The sequence below is a fragment of the Vitis riparia genome, chromosome 9, assembly GCF_004353265.1.
Source record: "Vitis riparia cultivar Riparia Gloire de Montpellier isolate 1030 chromosome 9, EGFV_Vit.rip_1.0, whole genome shotgun sequence".
In the NCBI taxonomy this organism is placed as follows: Eukaryota; Viridiplantae; Streptophyta; class Magnoliopsida; order Vitales; family Vitaceae; genus Vitis; species Vitis riparia.
Window position 1 is genome coordinate 16,841,553 of NC_048439.1, and position 17,227 is coordinate 16,858,779.

A 17,227-nucleotide genomic window follows, 5' to 3' on the forward strand; every position below is an offset into this window, starting at 1 on the left:
AAGTCTCTTATTGAACCCATAAAAGAGACCATATAAACCCTTTTAAGGTTTAGGATTAGCCAAATCATTCGCTCAACTCTTTCAAAGAAAGAGCCCTAGTCTCCATCTTTCTCCCTCTTACATATGCAGTTACTCTACACATGTGCCAAAGATTAAAGATAGAGTAATTAGGTGGAAGATCTCAAGGTTTTTTATATCCCTACATCAACTAGAGTAGGATCTAAGAACCCAAAGGTAAAGTTCTTATAGTACCTAATGGGAAAAACCCAGATCTCTCTATTTCCTAAGTCCAGATCAGGTTAAGAACATCCATAACTATCCTAGGCTTTTTCTAAATCCTATACACAATGAAAAAATAACATTTTTATACTTTAAAAGGATTCAAAAAGTGCTAACTAAAATCATACCTTAAATTCGAATGCTCTCAAATCAAATCCATATGGTGAAGATGAAGATCGAAATCGCAGAAGTCTCGTAAACCCGAAGTCTTCCGCCCGATGACTCAAACCCTAATCTTGGCATACTTCCCGTGAGGAAAAAAAGATGGTGGAGACTATAGCTCTCAATCTCTCTAGATGATGGAAGACAAAAGCTATGGAAACCCTAACCCCTATGGGGTATTTATAGGGTTCCTAAGTGGGCTTAAGTGACTTGAGCCCACATGGGTTTGGGTCACTTAATCTAGCCCAAAATGGGTTCTAATTGATTAATTAACCCAATAGGGTTTACTAAGTAATCAATTAGCCCAATCCAGATACCTTGTTCACTTAACCTTATGCAACCTTAGATAATTACCAAAACACCCTTATGCACAAAAGTGAAAGTAGAGTCAATCCGACCCTCATAACCCATGCCAACAAGGAATATAAGCTCAGAGTGTGGACCACTGGGACCCATAGGAATACTGGCTCCCTCGTAAACCAATTCTAAAGTTGATTCAACATAATACTACAAAGAATCAACTAAACTCCAATATCCTATATAAATAACAACGAGACACCAAGTGCTTAGGTCCATGACTTGCTATTCATTGTGTTCAATTTCCTCATGAACTGGTGTCCACAATCTAATAAGGTGAAAGCTATCAGTCTTTCAAGACTAACTCTACTATCCTTAAGTTACATATCCTTCTATTGTGTGTTCAATTAACATGTCTTAGCTCTCAAAGAGTCTATGTCAAGTTCCACTTAAGGAACTACTACGGCCATAGTTTCCATGAACACACCTCCTTAGGATCACCTAAGGAGACATATTGTCTCAATCCCAAGAGATATCATGGTGTCTTTATTGAGAATACCTATTGCTACCAGCTTCCATCAATAGTGACCAAATTCATAGGGAATATATGATCAGCTTATGATCTTACTCGTAGGTCAAAGTCATTGCTAATTTTAGCATAAGCTCAATATTCTCTCAAGATTGAGAGACAACACAATGAAGTAACTTGGTGGGGTCATGACTATTTAATAGCCTTAAGTCATGACTCACTAGAAGTCTTGTCCAATGTGTAACCATACACACTAGTGCACTCACCATGAAAAGCCCATCCCGATAGCTAAGACCAACCATCCCTCCAATTAGGAGGTGGTGCACGACAACCTCTAATGGGTTGCCTAGACCCATGAACTGATTGTGAACAACTCATCTATTTGCAAGGAACTCATAACTTAGATCTTTTGTGCAACTCCTAATGTACCTAAGTTACGTACAATGCAAAAGATGCAAACAAGAATGCTCATAAAGTATAATACATGGAAAGGATAGATAAAAGTCAAATTGGAACGTCATTAAATAAATAATGAATTCCAAATTTATTACATCATGTCATACTTTTAAGGGTTTTATCCTAACAGTGCCAAGATCTAAGCTTTCCTATATGATGTTTTCACTCTAATTAAATCTAGAAGCCTTAGGATTTAGAAAGTATTAGGATTTAAAGAGCATGCGCCCCTATGATCCCATTGTTTCCAATATGTATATAGTTCTAAAATCAATTGAAAATAAACAGTCATGAGATTACTCACCCACTCTTAATCTAACGAAAACCATAGAACTCACTAAACTCGAGCTCTCCACACTCTAAACTCAAACTTAATATTTACAAACTTAATATTTTATTGCAAATAAGCTTAATGAAACACAACATACAAGCCTAAACATCCATCAACAAAACGCATCAAAATTTATTAAATCACTTCAAAACTATACTATCTACTCAATTTACGTCAATTCCATTAACCAATATACTACTTTCTCATTGGATCATGTGAAATGATATACTAACCCTTCAAGCAGCGTGTTGTCTAGGCCAACAACCACACTTTTCCTTATTTTCTTGCCAACCAAAGACTTTCTAAGAGTTATGAAACCATCCAAATTTACTTTTAAACAAATCCAGAATTTATTCAACTCAAAAAGTTAAATATAACATCATCCTTTAGGTTACCAATTACTAAAAAAAATTGGTGTGCTAGACTTCAATCATAAGTCTCCTTCATTTCTTCACTTGCCCAATGCATGGAAAAACCCTTTTTTTTTTCTTTTCTTTTTTTCTCTAGAACATGTTATATTAGTCTAATGAAACTTCAAATCTAAGTTTAATCTTCAAGTTAAACCCTAATGAGCGTAATTCCACACTTAAAATATGGTTGCACTTCTACCATTTTGGTCAAATGCTTTCAAGTGTATTGGCTAACAAAAAATGGAATATACTTAAGTAACTTGAATTAGATGAACTTAATTGAAACTCTAATTAGTTATTTCTCTAATTAAAATACTTTCTCTTTTTTTATAAGTTCCTTTACTTTGCAATCTTCAAACATTCTCAATAATGGCCTTCCTACTTTTCTCTTCCTTTTTTTTAATCATTTTGTATTGCACCATTATACCAAACTTTTAAGTGTATGATGATACCTTTTCTTAAATTTTATTTGAACTTTTCTAATTGTCCTTACTTTGTTACTAAGTCTTGCATTTAAGTCCTTAAAAAATATCTAAATTGCTTCACGTTTCTTTTATATTCAATGGGGCCACAAGTATAAGCTATGTACCACAATATATCAATAAGAGAAACTAACATTATGGAGAAACCATCAAGTACCTCATTGTAGCACTACACAATGAACCATATTCATGTTCCATCATCTAATTGAAAATAATCCATTTATCTATTGTTAAAAAATTTTGTTAGTCATTTTCTAATCCAAATGAATTTTTCTTTTTATTTATTTTTAAGCTTCTATATATATAAAAAAAATAAAAAGTGAAAAAATAAATAAATAAATTTAAAGTCAATAGATTACTTTTTTATATTATTTCAGATTCATTTTATTTATTTTAACTCTTCGAAATAAAGATTAAATAATTTAAAATCTTATAATATTTTCTATATTACAATCAAATATAAAAAAATAAAAAATCATTTTTTTAATTTTTTTTTTTCTTTCCTTTATATTTTTTGGGAATAAAAATATAACCTAAATAACCTAGATAATTTTATGATTCCTCATTCATATTATTTACATCTTGAACCTAGGGCTAGAACATTCAAATTTCTTTACTCAATGAGCTGCTTTCTATCTTTTCCTCATATATAGCTTCTACAAACATTTCAATCACATCTTTTTATCTCTTTTTTCTTCTCTCTTTATTTATAGAGATATTTCTAAAAATTTTCTTTAATCATCCTATAAAAAATAAAATAAAAAGGCACATATCATATATAATATTCATTATCAAAAGAAATTCTCTTAAAATTAACAATTAAAATACATGAAAGACATATATTCAACAGCAAAGATAGCTTCAAAATTTGTGAATTTTTATTCAACATTACCAAGACTGAAATGAATGCGAAATGGTTGGTCGGCTCTTAAAATTGACTTAATGTACATATATGACGTGCACAATTTCTCTTTTTTGATGTTTTGTGCTGTCTTTCAAAATTTTGGAGATGACATTGAGACCATTGTTGCCTTCGGCATTATCTTTGTTTGAATGTTTTTTTGTCATATGAAGTTAGGGTTTCCACTGTGTGATTTAACGTGGGGATTGAGTTAATGGTATGATTGAAAGAAAAGGGGGAGGGGGGCGGTTGTAGCCTCCATCTTTTTCTATAAACCTATGGAGGAAGAATCCATTGATATCCATGTTATTTGTTGGGCATGATGAGACTGTTTGATGTTTCATTTTCACATTAATTTAATCTCCCCATGTACCCACATGCATGGCCATGCATCTTCTTCAATATTCTAAAAAAATATATGTATTTTGTTACTTTTTTATTATTGTTATAATTTTAGAAATAAATAATAAGTTGACTTTTGTCATCCAAGAAAATTAATTTCTGGTAACTATTCTTGAAAACAGTTTTAAAAAATAGTTTTTAAAATCGATTTTTTGATATTTTGTAAAATAAAAGTCTATTTGAGAATTTAAAATATTTTTAATTTATTATTAACATTTTAAAATAGGTTTTAAAAATAATTTGTACATACTTTATTTTTAATCATTTTATATATTTATGCAATTATTTTTTAAAACAGTTTTTAAAAAACAAGTGAAAATAATTAAAAACAACTAAAAGATATTCTTTAAAAATATCATATTTTATATTTTTAAGAACAAAAAACATAAAACAATTTTTTGGTTACTAAACATACTTTTTATTTTTTTTATTCTAAATAACAAAAATTGTTCTTAAAAACAACTAGCAAACAAACCTTAAGCCTTTTTATTATCAGCAAATTATTTTCCATTTTTACCAAATTAAATTAAAACTCGTTTTCCTGAAAGTTGTTTAAAACAAAGGACGTCTTATAGGTGTGTTGTAAGGTGATCCCAACTATGAAAATTGAGTTTTGGGATAATTCCTTCCAATGTTAGGTTTTTCTTCTTTTTTTTTTCTTTTTTCTTTTTTTCAATTTTAATCATTAGAAATAAGGATGGCAATGAATGGGTTTTATTGGGTACCCACTCCATCCTAATGGGACGGATTTGAAATTTAAATAAACAGATTATAAATGAGTTTGAGATTTTTTTTTAAAACCCAAGATGAGTTTAGGGTAAGTTTAAGTATTGTTTTGTCTCATTCCATCCTACCTCGATTATATATAAAATTAATTTTAAAAATTAATCTAATTTAATTTTTATTTTCCTATATATATATATAATAAAATACTTTTTAATAAAATAAGTTATATTATAAAATATGAGATTTTGTACCACTATAGTAACTTATAGATGATCACCCATAAGTATTTTTTTGTAACTCCCTATAAAATGGAACGACCCCAAATAAAATTTTATTGAGTTTTCGCATGCATTCTATTCTCTTTTTCTTGATTTCTTTTTTTCTCACTTTGTTTTACAACATGTTATCAGTACGAATAATCTCTATAAAAGAAATAGAAATATTTTTTTCTATTCAAAGAAATGAAAAGACGTTCTTCTCTTCAGAGAAATAGAAAGACTCTTATCTTTTCTTTTTCACAAAAAAGTATGTGATAAACTTATATCATGATTTTCCATTTTATTACCCTTTGACTCTCTATTTTCACTTATTTTATTTGAATACATAAATATGTATAATCCCTATAATCAGAAGTTACGGGGTAAATTATAAATTATAAGGTTAATTCATAACCAGAAGTTATGAAAAATATATGTAATCCCATAAAGCAATCCCTATAACTAAAAGTTATGGGGAAAATTACAAAATTATAAATACATGGCCAGAAGTTATGCATATGAACCCTAATTATTTATTTTTAATTATACTATATAACTAGAAATTATACCAAACAATATTATATAGCCAAAAGCTATAAAAAACAATGTTCATAGCCTGAACTTATGTACAAATCTACATAATGAAAGTTCATAGCCTGAAGCTATGCACAAATTTACGATCAAAGATTAATAGTTTATTATAATAATTGAAATATTTTTCTAATTAATATTATATATAGTTTTCAGATAATGTCAAACCTTGCAAAGCTTGAATTTGTTGTCCTCAATATTTCGGGCAAGAACTACTTATCTTGGGTTCTAGATGCTGAAATTCATCTAGATGTGATGAATTTTGGAAATATCATTAAAGAAGGAAATGACGCATCCCTACAAGATCGTGTCAGAACTTTGATATTCCTTCGCCATCACATTGATGAAGGATGAAAAGGTGAATACCTTACGGTCAAATATCCTTTCATCATTTGGAATAATCTAAAGGAACAATATAACGACCAAAAGACCGTAATCCTTCCAAAGGCACGTTATGATTGAATGCACTTGAGATTATAAGATTTGAAGTCTGTTAGTGACTACAACTCAGCCTTATTCAAAATTAGCTCACAATTAAAATTGTGTGAAGAAAAAGTCACTGAAGAAAATCTACTTGAAAAAACATTTACGACTTTTCATGCCTCGAATGTGCTCCTGCAACAGCAATATCGAGAGTGTCATTTCATGAAATATTCAAAATTGATCTCATGTCTTCTTGTGGTTGAACAAAATAATGAGCTTTTACTGAAAAACCATCAATCTCATCCTAATGGGTCTGTGTCATTACCTGAAGTCAATGCCACATGTGTTCAAACTCTTGGACATGGACAAGGATGTGGATATGGACGGGGCTAAGATAGAGGACGTGGTCGCGGTCGAGGTCATGGTAAACACAATTCTTCTCATCGTAGTGGTTCTCAAAGTATAAAAAATAAAAATTAAAAAATTAAAAAAAAAAAAAAAAAAAGAAACTCAAACCACCAAAAATGGAATAATTCAAAGGCATAACCTGAAAAGGGGATAGAACCACAAAGGAAACATGCTCATTAGAATAAGTGTCATAGATGTGGTATGAAAGGACATTGGTCACATACTTGTCGTACTTCAAAGCATTGGTTGACCTTTATCAAGCCTCAATAAAAGCGAACGGAAAGAAAATTGAAATAAACTTCATTGATAGTGATGGCCCAGTAGATTTAACCCATTTAAATGTCTCAGATTTCTTTGAGAATCCTAATAAAAAAATCAACCATCTAATTGGTGATGAAAATGTTTGTTATGATTAAATGTTATGTTTTTTCTCATTACTTCTGCTATTTCTAGGAAAAAACACATCTTGGAAAAGCTTTCTTCTTATTCTTGTGGGTTATATCAAACAATCATTAGACCCATTGAGTCATATGTTGTCATGAACCAAAAGTTCTGTGACTTAAAAACTTTTATGATTTGGCATGAAAGTCTTGGACATCCAAGATTATCCATAAAGCCTCATATTATCAACAATTCTTTTGGACATCCCTTGAAGAACCAAAAGATTCTAATGCCCAATGATTACAATTGTGTTGCTTGCTCACAAGGCAAATTAATTATTAGACCATCATTTACCAAGGTTTAATATGAATCACCAACCTTTTTAGAACGTATTCAAGGTGATATTTGTGGACTTATTCATCCACCTAGTGGACATTTTCATTATTTTATGATTTTAATTGATGCATCAACTCGTTGGTCTCATATTTGTCTTCTTTCAACTAGAAATGTTACCTTTGCTAGGTTACTTTCTCAAATAATTTGACTCAAGCCGCAATTCCTTGATCACCCTATTAAGACAATTTGTCTTGATAATGCTGGTGAATTCTCATCTCAAACATTTCTTGATTATTGTATGTCAGTTGGTATTGATGTTGAATATCTTGTTTCTTATGCCCACACTCAAAACGGATTAGTTGAATCTCTTATTAAGCGTTTGCAACTAATAGCAAGACCATTACTCTTTAGAACAAAATTGTCTTTGTTTGCTTAGGGGCATGCTATTCTTCATGCTGCCACTTTAATTCGAATTCATCCTACAACTAATCATGAATGCTCACCTTTACAACTTGCTTTAGGCTCCCAACCAAATGTTTCACATTTACGTATGTTTGGTTGTGTTTTCTATGTTCCCATAGCTCTACCTCAACCTTCCAAGTTAGGTCCTCAACACCAACTTGGTATATATGTTGGTTTTAATTCTCCCTCCATTATTCATTATATTGAACCATTCACAGGTGATGTTTTTAATGTCTGTTTTGCATATTATCATTTTGATGAAAATGTTTTCCCGCCATTAGAGGAAGGTAACTCAATTCCAAAAGAATGGCAAGACATTACATGGTATGAATCCTCCTTGTCTCATCTTGATCTTTGTATAAGATAGTGTGAATTAGAAGTTTAGAGGATTGTTCATTTGCAAGGACTTGCAAATCAGTTACCTAATGCTTTCATAGATATAAAGAAAGTAACAAATTAAGTCACACGTGCCAGCTATGAATGCCCCAGCACATATTAATGTCCTTGAAGGACAATTGGAGAATGTCATAGCAAGTGAATCTAAGACACACCTGAAACGTGTTAGACCTATTGGCTCAAAGGATTCAGTTCCTAGAAAAAAGAAAATGAACAACATATGAAAAGCTTAGTACTCCTGAAGAGTTCACAAATATGAAATGGTCGAATGATGAAACCCAACTTATAAAGAATTAGCCCCTGAAGAGGCATAAATTAATCAAATGCCCGTAACTAGAACTGAAGAGATCTCAATGAGTCACATGAGAGAAACAAATAACTGTAGTGACATTATCATAGATTATATATTTGCATTCCAAGTGGCTATGGACATCATGAGAAATGATGAAGATCAAAAACCACAAACTGTGGATGAATTTCAAAAAATGAATGATTGGCCAAAATGGAAAGAAGCAATCCAAATAGAGCTAAAGTCATTAGCAAAAAAAGAGGTATTTGGATTTGTAGTTCATACACCTGGAAACATAAAGCTTGTTGGATATAAATGGGTCTTTATGAAAAAATGAAATGAAAATGATGAAATCATAAGATATAAAGCACAACTTGTTGCTCAAGGTTTCTCTCAAAGGCCCGGTGTAGACTATGAGGAAACTTATTCCCCTATAATGGACACAATCACATTTCAATACTTGATAAGTTTAATAGTCTTTGAAGGACTAGATATGAGTCTCATGGATGTTATTACAACCTATTTATATGGGTCTATAGATACTAACATATATATAAAAATCCCTGAATGATTCAAATTGCTTGAAGCAACTAATCCAAAACCTTAAAACATGTACTCAATCAAACTATAAAGATCTCTATACAGATTAAAGCAATCCGAACGCATGTGGTATAATTGTTTGAGTGAATGTTTGTTAAAAGAAGGATATATGAATAATTCAATTTGCTCATGCATTTTTATTAAGAAACGAAAATTGGGCTTACAATAATTCCAGTATATGTGGATGATTTGAACTTTATAGGGACTCCTGAAGAACTCACAAAAATAGCCAATTATTTAAAGAAGAAATTTGAAATGAAAGACTTAGGGAAAATAAGATATTGTATCGACCTGCAAATTGAGCATTATTCAAATGGCATATTAGTCCATCAATCGGCATATATAGAGAAAGTATTAAAACGATTTTATATGGACAAATCACATCCAGTCAAATTGTATCTTGCAAATTGTACTAGACCAGACATAGCATTCTCTATCAACTTGCTAGCAAGATACAATTTTGCCCCAACTAAAAGGCATTAGAATGGGATTAAACATATATTGTGATACCTTCGTAGAACAAGTCACATGGGCTTATATTATTCAAAAGAATCAAAATCACAATTGATTGGGTATGCAGATGTAAGATATCTTTCATATCCACATAAAGCTCGATCTCAAATGGGATATTTCTTTTACTTATGATGGATCAACAATATCTTGGAAATCAGTCAAGCAAGCAATAGTAGCCACATGTTCAAATCATTCATAAATTCTTGCAATTCATGAAGTCAGTCGTGAATATGTATGGCTAAGGTCAATGATCCAACATATTCAAGAAATATGTGGATTACCTTCAATCAAAGGCAATGCAACCAAGTTACATGAAAATAATGCTACTTGTATAACACAAATTAGAAGAGGATTCATAAAAGGTGACAAAACTAAACATATCTCCCCTAAATTTTTCTATACGCACGAGCTCCAAAAAAAATGTGAGATTTATGTTCAACAAATTCGATTATACAATAATCTAGTAGATCTATTCACAAATGCGTTATCTTCGACCACATTGAAAAAGTTAAGATATGACATTGGAATGCGAAGATTGAGAGATCTACCAATTGAAATGTTGAAGAAACCATAATCATGTCTACATGAGGGGGAGAATATTAATATGGATATGCTGCACTCTTTTTTCCTTTGTCCAGGTTTTGTCCCACTGGGTTTTACTAGCAAGGTTTTTTAGTGAGGTAGTTACCGTATCTTTATAAGCATCCAATGGGGAGTGTTATAAAATATGATATTCTGTACCACTATGGTAACTTATGAATGATCATTCATAAATATCTTTTGTAACTCCCTATAAAATGAAGGGATCCCTAATGAAATTCCATTGAGTTTTCCGGTGCATTCTATTCTCTTTTTCTTGCTTTCTTCTTCTCTCACTTTGTTTTACAACAAGTTATAAAAAATTATAATATTTTAATTATTTATAAAATATATTTATTTTAATGTAATTAAAAAAATTAAATTAATTTTTTTTAAAAGTTAGATGGGATGGAGCGGGACAAGTTTTGAAAACTCTTATACCTATGTCATCCCTCCTCGTTTAATTTTTTTAATGGGAAGAGAATAGGAATTATTTTAAGTAAACAAAAGGGGATTAAAATGGGCCACTCATCACCAATCGCTTGTTGTCATCCTAATTAGAAAAAAGTTAGAATAGTTTCGTGATATAATATCTCAAACTTTCTCAAATGAATCCCACTAAGAAAGTTTGCCATGTAATGGTTTTTGTTTCTTGAACTAATTATTTTTCTTTTTGTGCCTTTATACATTTTTTAAAGTGACATATTTTGGGCAATAGTAAAGTGGATTTCTTTTTGTATGTTTCCTATCTATTGGCTCCGATTGCTTTACTTTATTTTGTATGATATGTCTCGCACATGTTAGAACATAAGACTTGTTTGTTTGTTTATGCCTAAAGTTATTTCTTTTTTGAATTAGTTTTATGTTTGCCTTTTTGCTCACTTTCCTTCATTTTTTGGTAGATAGTTTTGCAAAGTAGATCTTGTAATCTAAAGTTCTATGCAAGAGTGTGTCTTTTATCACATGTTTAAGAAATTAATATTCCTAAACTTTATTTTTGTCAAATATTCCTAAAATTCAATGCTTTTTTTATAATTTTATTTATGGAATTAAAATATTTCCATGCATTTATCGATATAAGAATATTTTAAAAGTCTTTTTGACAATTATTTCAGAAAACATTTTTATATTTTTTACAGGAGAAAATAAATTCAAATGTTTTATTTTTTTTATTTGAATTTTTAATAGGGTTCATATGTGCTAGGACAATTTTTTTTTTTTTTTAAGTCTTGTCTCATTTTTAGATATATTATTTAAATAAAAAATGGAAAACATTGGATTTTATTTTCTTATTTAAATTTTAAATAAATTCAAAATATTTGGGGGGGAAACAACAAGACAAACACCAACACCATCCACTAAAATTTTCAAGTACCATTCATTTAAAAACTTGAAGGAAAGAATAAGCATATCGTTCTCTTCAAGCATTCACATTGCAAGTAACCAACAAAACATTTTTAAATCAAACCCGACCCGAAACCGCTCCAAAATTTTCAGAACCCTTATCAGTATCAAACCCCCGTCATAAATCATATCCGTTGAACAAAACCGGGTCGGGTTACTGTATAGGCCAAACCGGGTTCATCCCCACTCCCCATGCTTGTCTTTTTATTTGCCAATAAACGAAGGACCATAACCAGACAAACCCGTAACGAAATGATGAAAAGTCAAAAACCCTAATTGAGATTGGGAAGGTATCCAAAGAATCTAGCACCTAAAGCCTAAAACCAATAGAAAATAGATAAAAATTTACCACCATCTCTCTCTCTCTCTCTCTCTCTCTCTCTCTCTCTCTCTCTCCCCCACTGTAAACTATTTCTTCTTCCCTCCATTTTCTTTGTCTTTCCCTGTTTCACTGAATCAAAGCCTTTTCCTTTAGTCAAAAGCACCTTGGGGACCCTCCATCAGTCCCTTTCTCCCTTTATATATTTTTAATTTCCAACATCAACTATCCATTAATCTATATTAATCCTAATAATGTTATGATTAATCCATTTTCATTATCCAACTGTAAAGCAACCTCCTCTGGAGATGAAAATCTCCACCACCTTTTCTTCACCGTCTTTCTCTTCATCTTTCTCTCAAACCAAACACCCCCAACCCAACCCAAACACAGCCTCTCTCGGCCACCATGCCCTCCCGCCCATTTCCTCCAAGCTCAACCCCGAACCCACTTCAGTTTTCAGGACAAAGGTGTTGTTTTTGGCTATCACTATCTCTTCCACTGTTCTCATTCTCTTTGCATTGGTCTACTTTGTCTTCTACCTCTGGTACTCTCTCGTTCACCGCTCTAGAACCAGTCCTTTTGACTCCACAGCTCCTCTCAAGCTCCACAGGTTTAGCTACAAAGAGGTCAAATCCGCCGCTAATGGATTCGACGCCGGAAACGCCATCGGCAAAGGGGGCTCCGGCACGGTGTTCCGGGGCGTGCTGCGCGATGGCAAGTCCGTGGCGATCAAGAAGCTCGACGCGACGTCGTTTCAGGCGGAGCGTGAGTTCCAGAACGAGTTGATGGTGCTGGGTGGTCTCAGATCGCCTTTTGTGGTGTCGCTTTTGGGGTATTGCGCTGAAAAGGGAAAGAGAATACTCGTTTACGAGTATATGCCGAATCGAAGCTTGCAAGAGGCGCTTTTTCGAGATGGGAATTTGAATATGAGCCTGAATTGGGAACAGAGGTTCGAGATTATCAACGATGTGGCTCGAGCGCTGGCGTTTCTGCATCTGGAGTGCGACCCGCCGGTGATTCATGGCGATGTAAAGCCCAGCAATGTGCTTCTCGATTCCGATTATCGAGCTAAGCTTTCGGATTTCGGGCTGTCCAGAAGCAAAATGGAGGGGGAATTCGGAGTGGAGATGTTCAGTCAGGAGTTGGGTCGGAGCCAGGAGCTGTGGAAGAGCCAAGAGCTGTCGGGAAATTTAGCTTTAGCCGGGGGTGGGGCAGAAACACCGGCGGATAGCGCGCATGAGGTAGACTTTGCTCTTGCCTTGCAAGCTTCGTCTTCTTCCAAAAATAGTAGGAGTTGTTACAATGTGAAGAGTTTGAGCTTGAATTCACTCAATTACAATGCTAATATGGCGAGTGAGGGTGATTTCAAGATTGGGAATGGGACTGGGAATGGGAAAGGAAAGGAGGTGTCGTGTGTGGACATGGGTGGGGGCGAAGATTGGAACAAGTTTGTCGCCTATGATGATGAGCCTTGCAGCATTGAGCATAGTAAGGAGTTGAATGGTAATGCTTCTTCAGTTGTTGATGATGTTTCTGCCGGATCTAAACAATGGGGGAAAGATTGGTGGTGGAGGCAGGATGGGAGTGGTGAGTTGTGCAGTAAAGATTATGTTATGGAGTGGATTGGGAGTCAGATTTGCCCTTCTGCAAACCCGGATTGGGAGGAGGAGAAGAAGTGCTCCCCCTCCCCCGCGAAACCCCAAAACTCCAATTTGGATAGTTCCATTAGGTTGGAGGAATCCCAGTTAGGGAAGTTGGGATTGAAAATGCTAACAAGGGGTTCGAGAAGAGAGAAACCAAGGGCTGGAAAACCCGAACCAAGAAGAAGCACAGGAAGATGCAGGAATGGTGGAAGGAGGAGCACCTTGCAGAGATTAGCAAGAAGGGTGCTAAGATGAAGAAGATGAAGAAGCTGGAGACCAGGTGGAAGAAGGGCTTCAGAATGCCACATCTTGATCTGGGAAGAAGGTTTCAGCTGAGGAGGAGGAGGAGGAAATTTGGGGATCAGAATGAGAACGAGTATGACCCAAATATGGAGTTCAGTTTCAGAAGGGGCTGGAGGAAGAAGAACACCCCTTCTGCTGGTAGCGAGATGTGGAGCGGAGACCTCTTCAGCCGTGAGCTGAGCAGCACAACCAGCATGAGGGGGACCTTGTGTTATGTCGCCCCAGAGTATGGTGGGTGCGGATACTTGATGGAAAAGGCCGACATTTACAGCTTAGGGGTTTTGATCCTTGTCATTGTGTCCGGTAGAAGGCCACTACACGTTCTCTCCTCCCCCATGAAGCTGGAGAAAGCAAACTTGATAAGTTGGTGCAGGCAATTAGCTCAAGCCGGAAACATTTTAGAACTCGTGGACGAGAGATTGAAAGACGGGTACAGTAAGGACGAAGCGAGCTTGTGTATCAACTTGGCGCTCACTTGTCTGCAGAAAATACCAGAGTTGAGGCCCGACACTGGGGAGATTGTTAAGATTCTGAAAGGGGAGATGGATCTCCCCCCACTCCCTTTTGAGTTCTCTCCCTCTCCACCTTCCAAATTGTTCAGCAGGTCCAGAAGGAAACACAAGGCCAGTGCAGGCTCTGAAACTCCAGCCTATTGATCTTGCTTTTCATAATTTGTCAATTCAGGTTCTGCAAAGTGGAAAGAAAAAACACTTTTCACTGTGAGGATTGTGTCGTTGTTTTGTAAATCTAGATGGATGGTGTTTTTATTTTCATAATCTTGAGAACAGGATTTGCAGTTGAATTTGGGAGAGGATGATTAGAAACCATGCCCAAGTGGGAGGATTCTACATTCTGCCTCTTTTCTATTTCCATTAAGCACCTGTATCTCCATAGATGGAGTGGTTTACTACTTTTATTAGTCTGTAAATATCACCACCAATAGTCTCTGTTATTGGTTTTTGAACTTTAACCTTATTTTGGTGGAAGTGATTTGTAACTACTCGCAATTAAGTGTGTAAATATTGTTCACTCTTGTTCAAAAGAGTCTCACGGCTTTAAAATGTAAACATAGTATCACACCGAGATCAAGGATCGATTTTGATACCATTGATAACGATTTGCACCTAATTAAGTAGGTATTATTAGTTATGGACTCAAAAAAGTTCTCACGGCTTGAAAACATGCTTACTTGACTAAGAAGAGATGTCGTGGTCAAAAATTTTCTTTCCTATCCAACGTGGGTATTACATGATAACAAAAAAAACAATCATAATGAGGGCCTTAAGGTGTTGGGGATGTTATGTTTTGAACTTTTGATTCATTGAATCATTGGTGGAAGAAAGTTGAAGAGGAAGAATGATTTTAGGAAACACTCAGTAGATTTTTATTTTTATTTTTTCTCAGATAGATGATTTTAGGGAACTCTCAGGTTGTTTGGCAGTGAAAATTCATATCAATGATAAGGCTAACACTTTTCATCACCTTATACTCCATCTTTAACAAAACTTTATTTTTAATTCATATTTTATTTTACTTTTTAAAAATAATCTTAATTAGCATAGAATCTTTGTTGAATGTCATATGGTAACAAGACACAATTGGAACGCATCACCCTTATCTTATTTGATTATTTAGACTTATTCTTATTTTTCCTCCCCAAAAAATAGACAGAAAATAAAAGAATTTCTCATAACCACCGCATCTTATCTCATGTAATATTTTTGTAAAAATTTGTATTATACCAAAAATAAATATAAATTATAAATATTATAAATTTTATTATTTATTTTTATAAAAGGTAATTTTTATTTTATATGTATTGAAAATGAAAAATAAAAAATTAAATTAAATTATTTTTTATTTAATTATATATATAATTGAGACATCACGAATTTAGCAACCTAGATTAAAAGAAAAAAAAGAAAAAAAATCCTCAAACTTATTCTTAATCTTATATTTCTTCCAATCTCGTTCTACGAGAATAGACTGAAATGGATGTCGAAAAACTCAATTTCATTGTCATCCCTATGTTTAGGTAATGTGGGATGCAGGCATGGTTTAAGTGAGGTAGGATAGAGGGGCAATCTTAACCAGGCACTTGCCTACAACATTTATTGGGTGGGTGGAATAAAATGCCAAAAACCAAACCCTCCAAAGCCCCAAACAAGTTCTCTTGTTTGAATTTTTGATGGGGACATAACAAAATTAATGTACAAAAGAGATCCATGAGTCATTTAAGGACTTATTTTGACTTCCAAGTACCCTATTCAAAAGGGTTGGCAAAGCTTTTAAATTATATACTGCCTCACTCTTCATAACTCCATTTATGACTCATGTTTCCTCCTTTATTCATGCCTTTGATTTTTGTTTGACTGCCCAACAACCACCAAAAGTTTCAATCATCAACCATACACCATAATGGCAATCTTACTTTTTGTGAAGAAATGTTTTTTAATTTTATGAATGAATGCTTATGATTTGTATCATTAAATTTGCAAAATAAACAGTTGATTCACAATAATGATTGAGAATGATAATCATAAATTATGAAGTCATTGATCAACACTTAGTTACTTGAAGTTTCATAATTTGTTATTAAATATATTAAGATTTTATGAAATGTTCATGAAATAGTAAATGACTTCATCCTTTGACACAACCCAATTGAATTTATTATTATGGCAGTTGATGCAAATCCATATCTCATAAGTGAGGATGGCCACATTTTGTGTAGAGTGGAGTACATGGAGGTCAAAGCTTTGCTCTAATTGCATCATGCCTACTCAATTGGCTTCAATTTCATGGGTCCCCCAAATTTCCCATGAAAATCCTAGTAGGCTTTATATTGATTTGCTATTTTATATATATATAACTTTAATACAAATAATGTTATTTCAAGAACACAAAAATTAAACAGTCATACAGAGGTATTTGAGGTTTTAACGTTGTTTGACCAATCATACTTATATCAACAAATAAAAGAATCATTCTACTATAATATATAAAATATTATAAAGAATATAATCAAATATAATTATTGGATTTCCGAAACATTCATATTTTCTCACTTCTTATATCCACATCTTCAATCATGAGTCCCTTCGTTCACCAAGTGTTTCTTATATATTCTTCTTCATATTTTTATATACTTCATATATATTGAAACATTATAACCATGAGCCTCCTCGCTCCATTCTTCTTTGCTTTCTTTTGAATTACTTCAATGCATGAGGAGGGCTCACAGGCCTTTCAATGAGTAACGTCGGGTGGAAGGCACAGGTGAAGCCGCGAGGTTTGCCCATTGACATGTATTTTCAAGGAAAAATGTCTTATGTTATCTTTCAAATA

The 17,227-nt window shown here is 33.4% G+C and overlaps 1 protein-coding gene across 1 annotated transcript; it reads left to right on the plus strand.

The window, feature by feature from the left end:
* Positions 1–11,998: 11,998 nt before the first annotated feature.
* Positions 11,999–14,921, plus strand: LOC117922754 (putative receptor-like protein kinase At1g80870). The gene is given in 2 exon segments (XM_034840960.1): positions 11,999–13,679; positions 13,682–14,921. Coding segments are annotated over 2 exon segments (2,295 nt in total). The 5' UTR covers positions 11,999–12,238; the 3' UTR covers positions 14,536–14,921.
* The last annotated feature ends 2,306 nt before the right edge of the window (positions 14,922–17,227 follow it).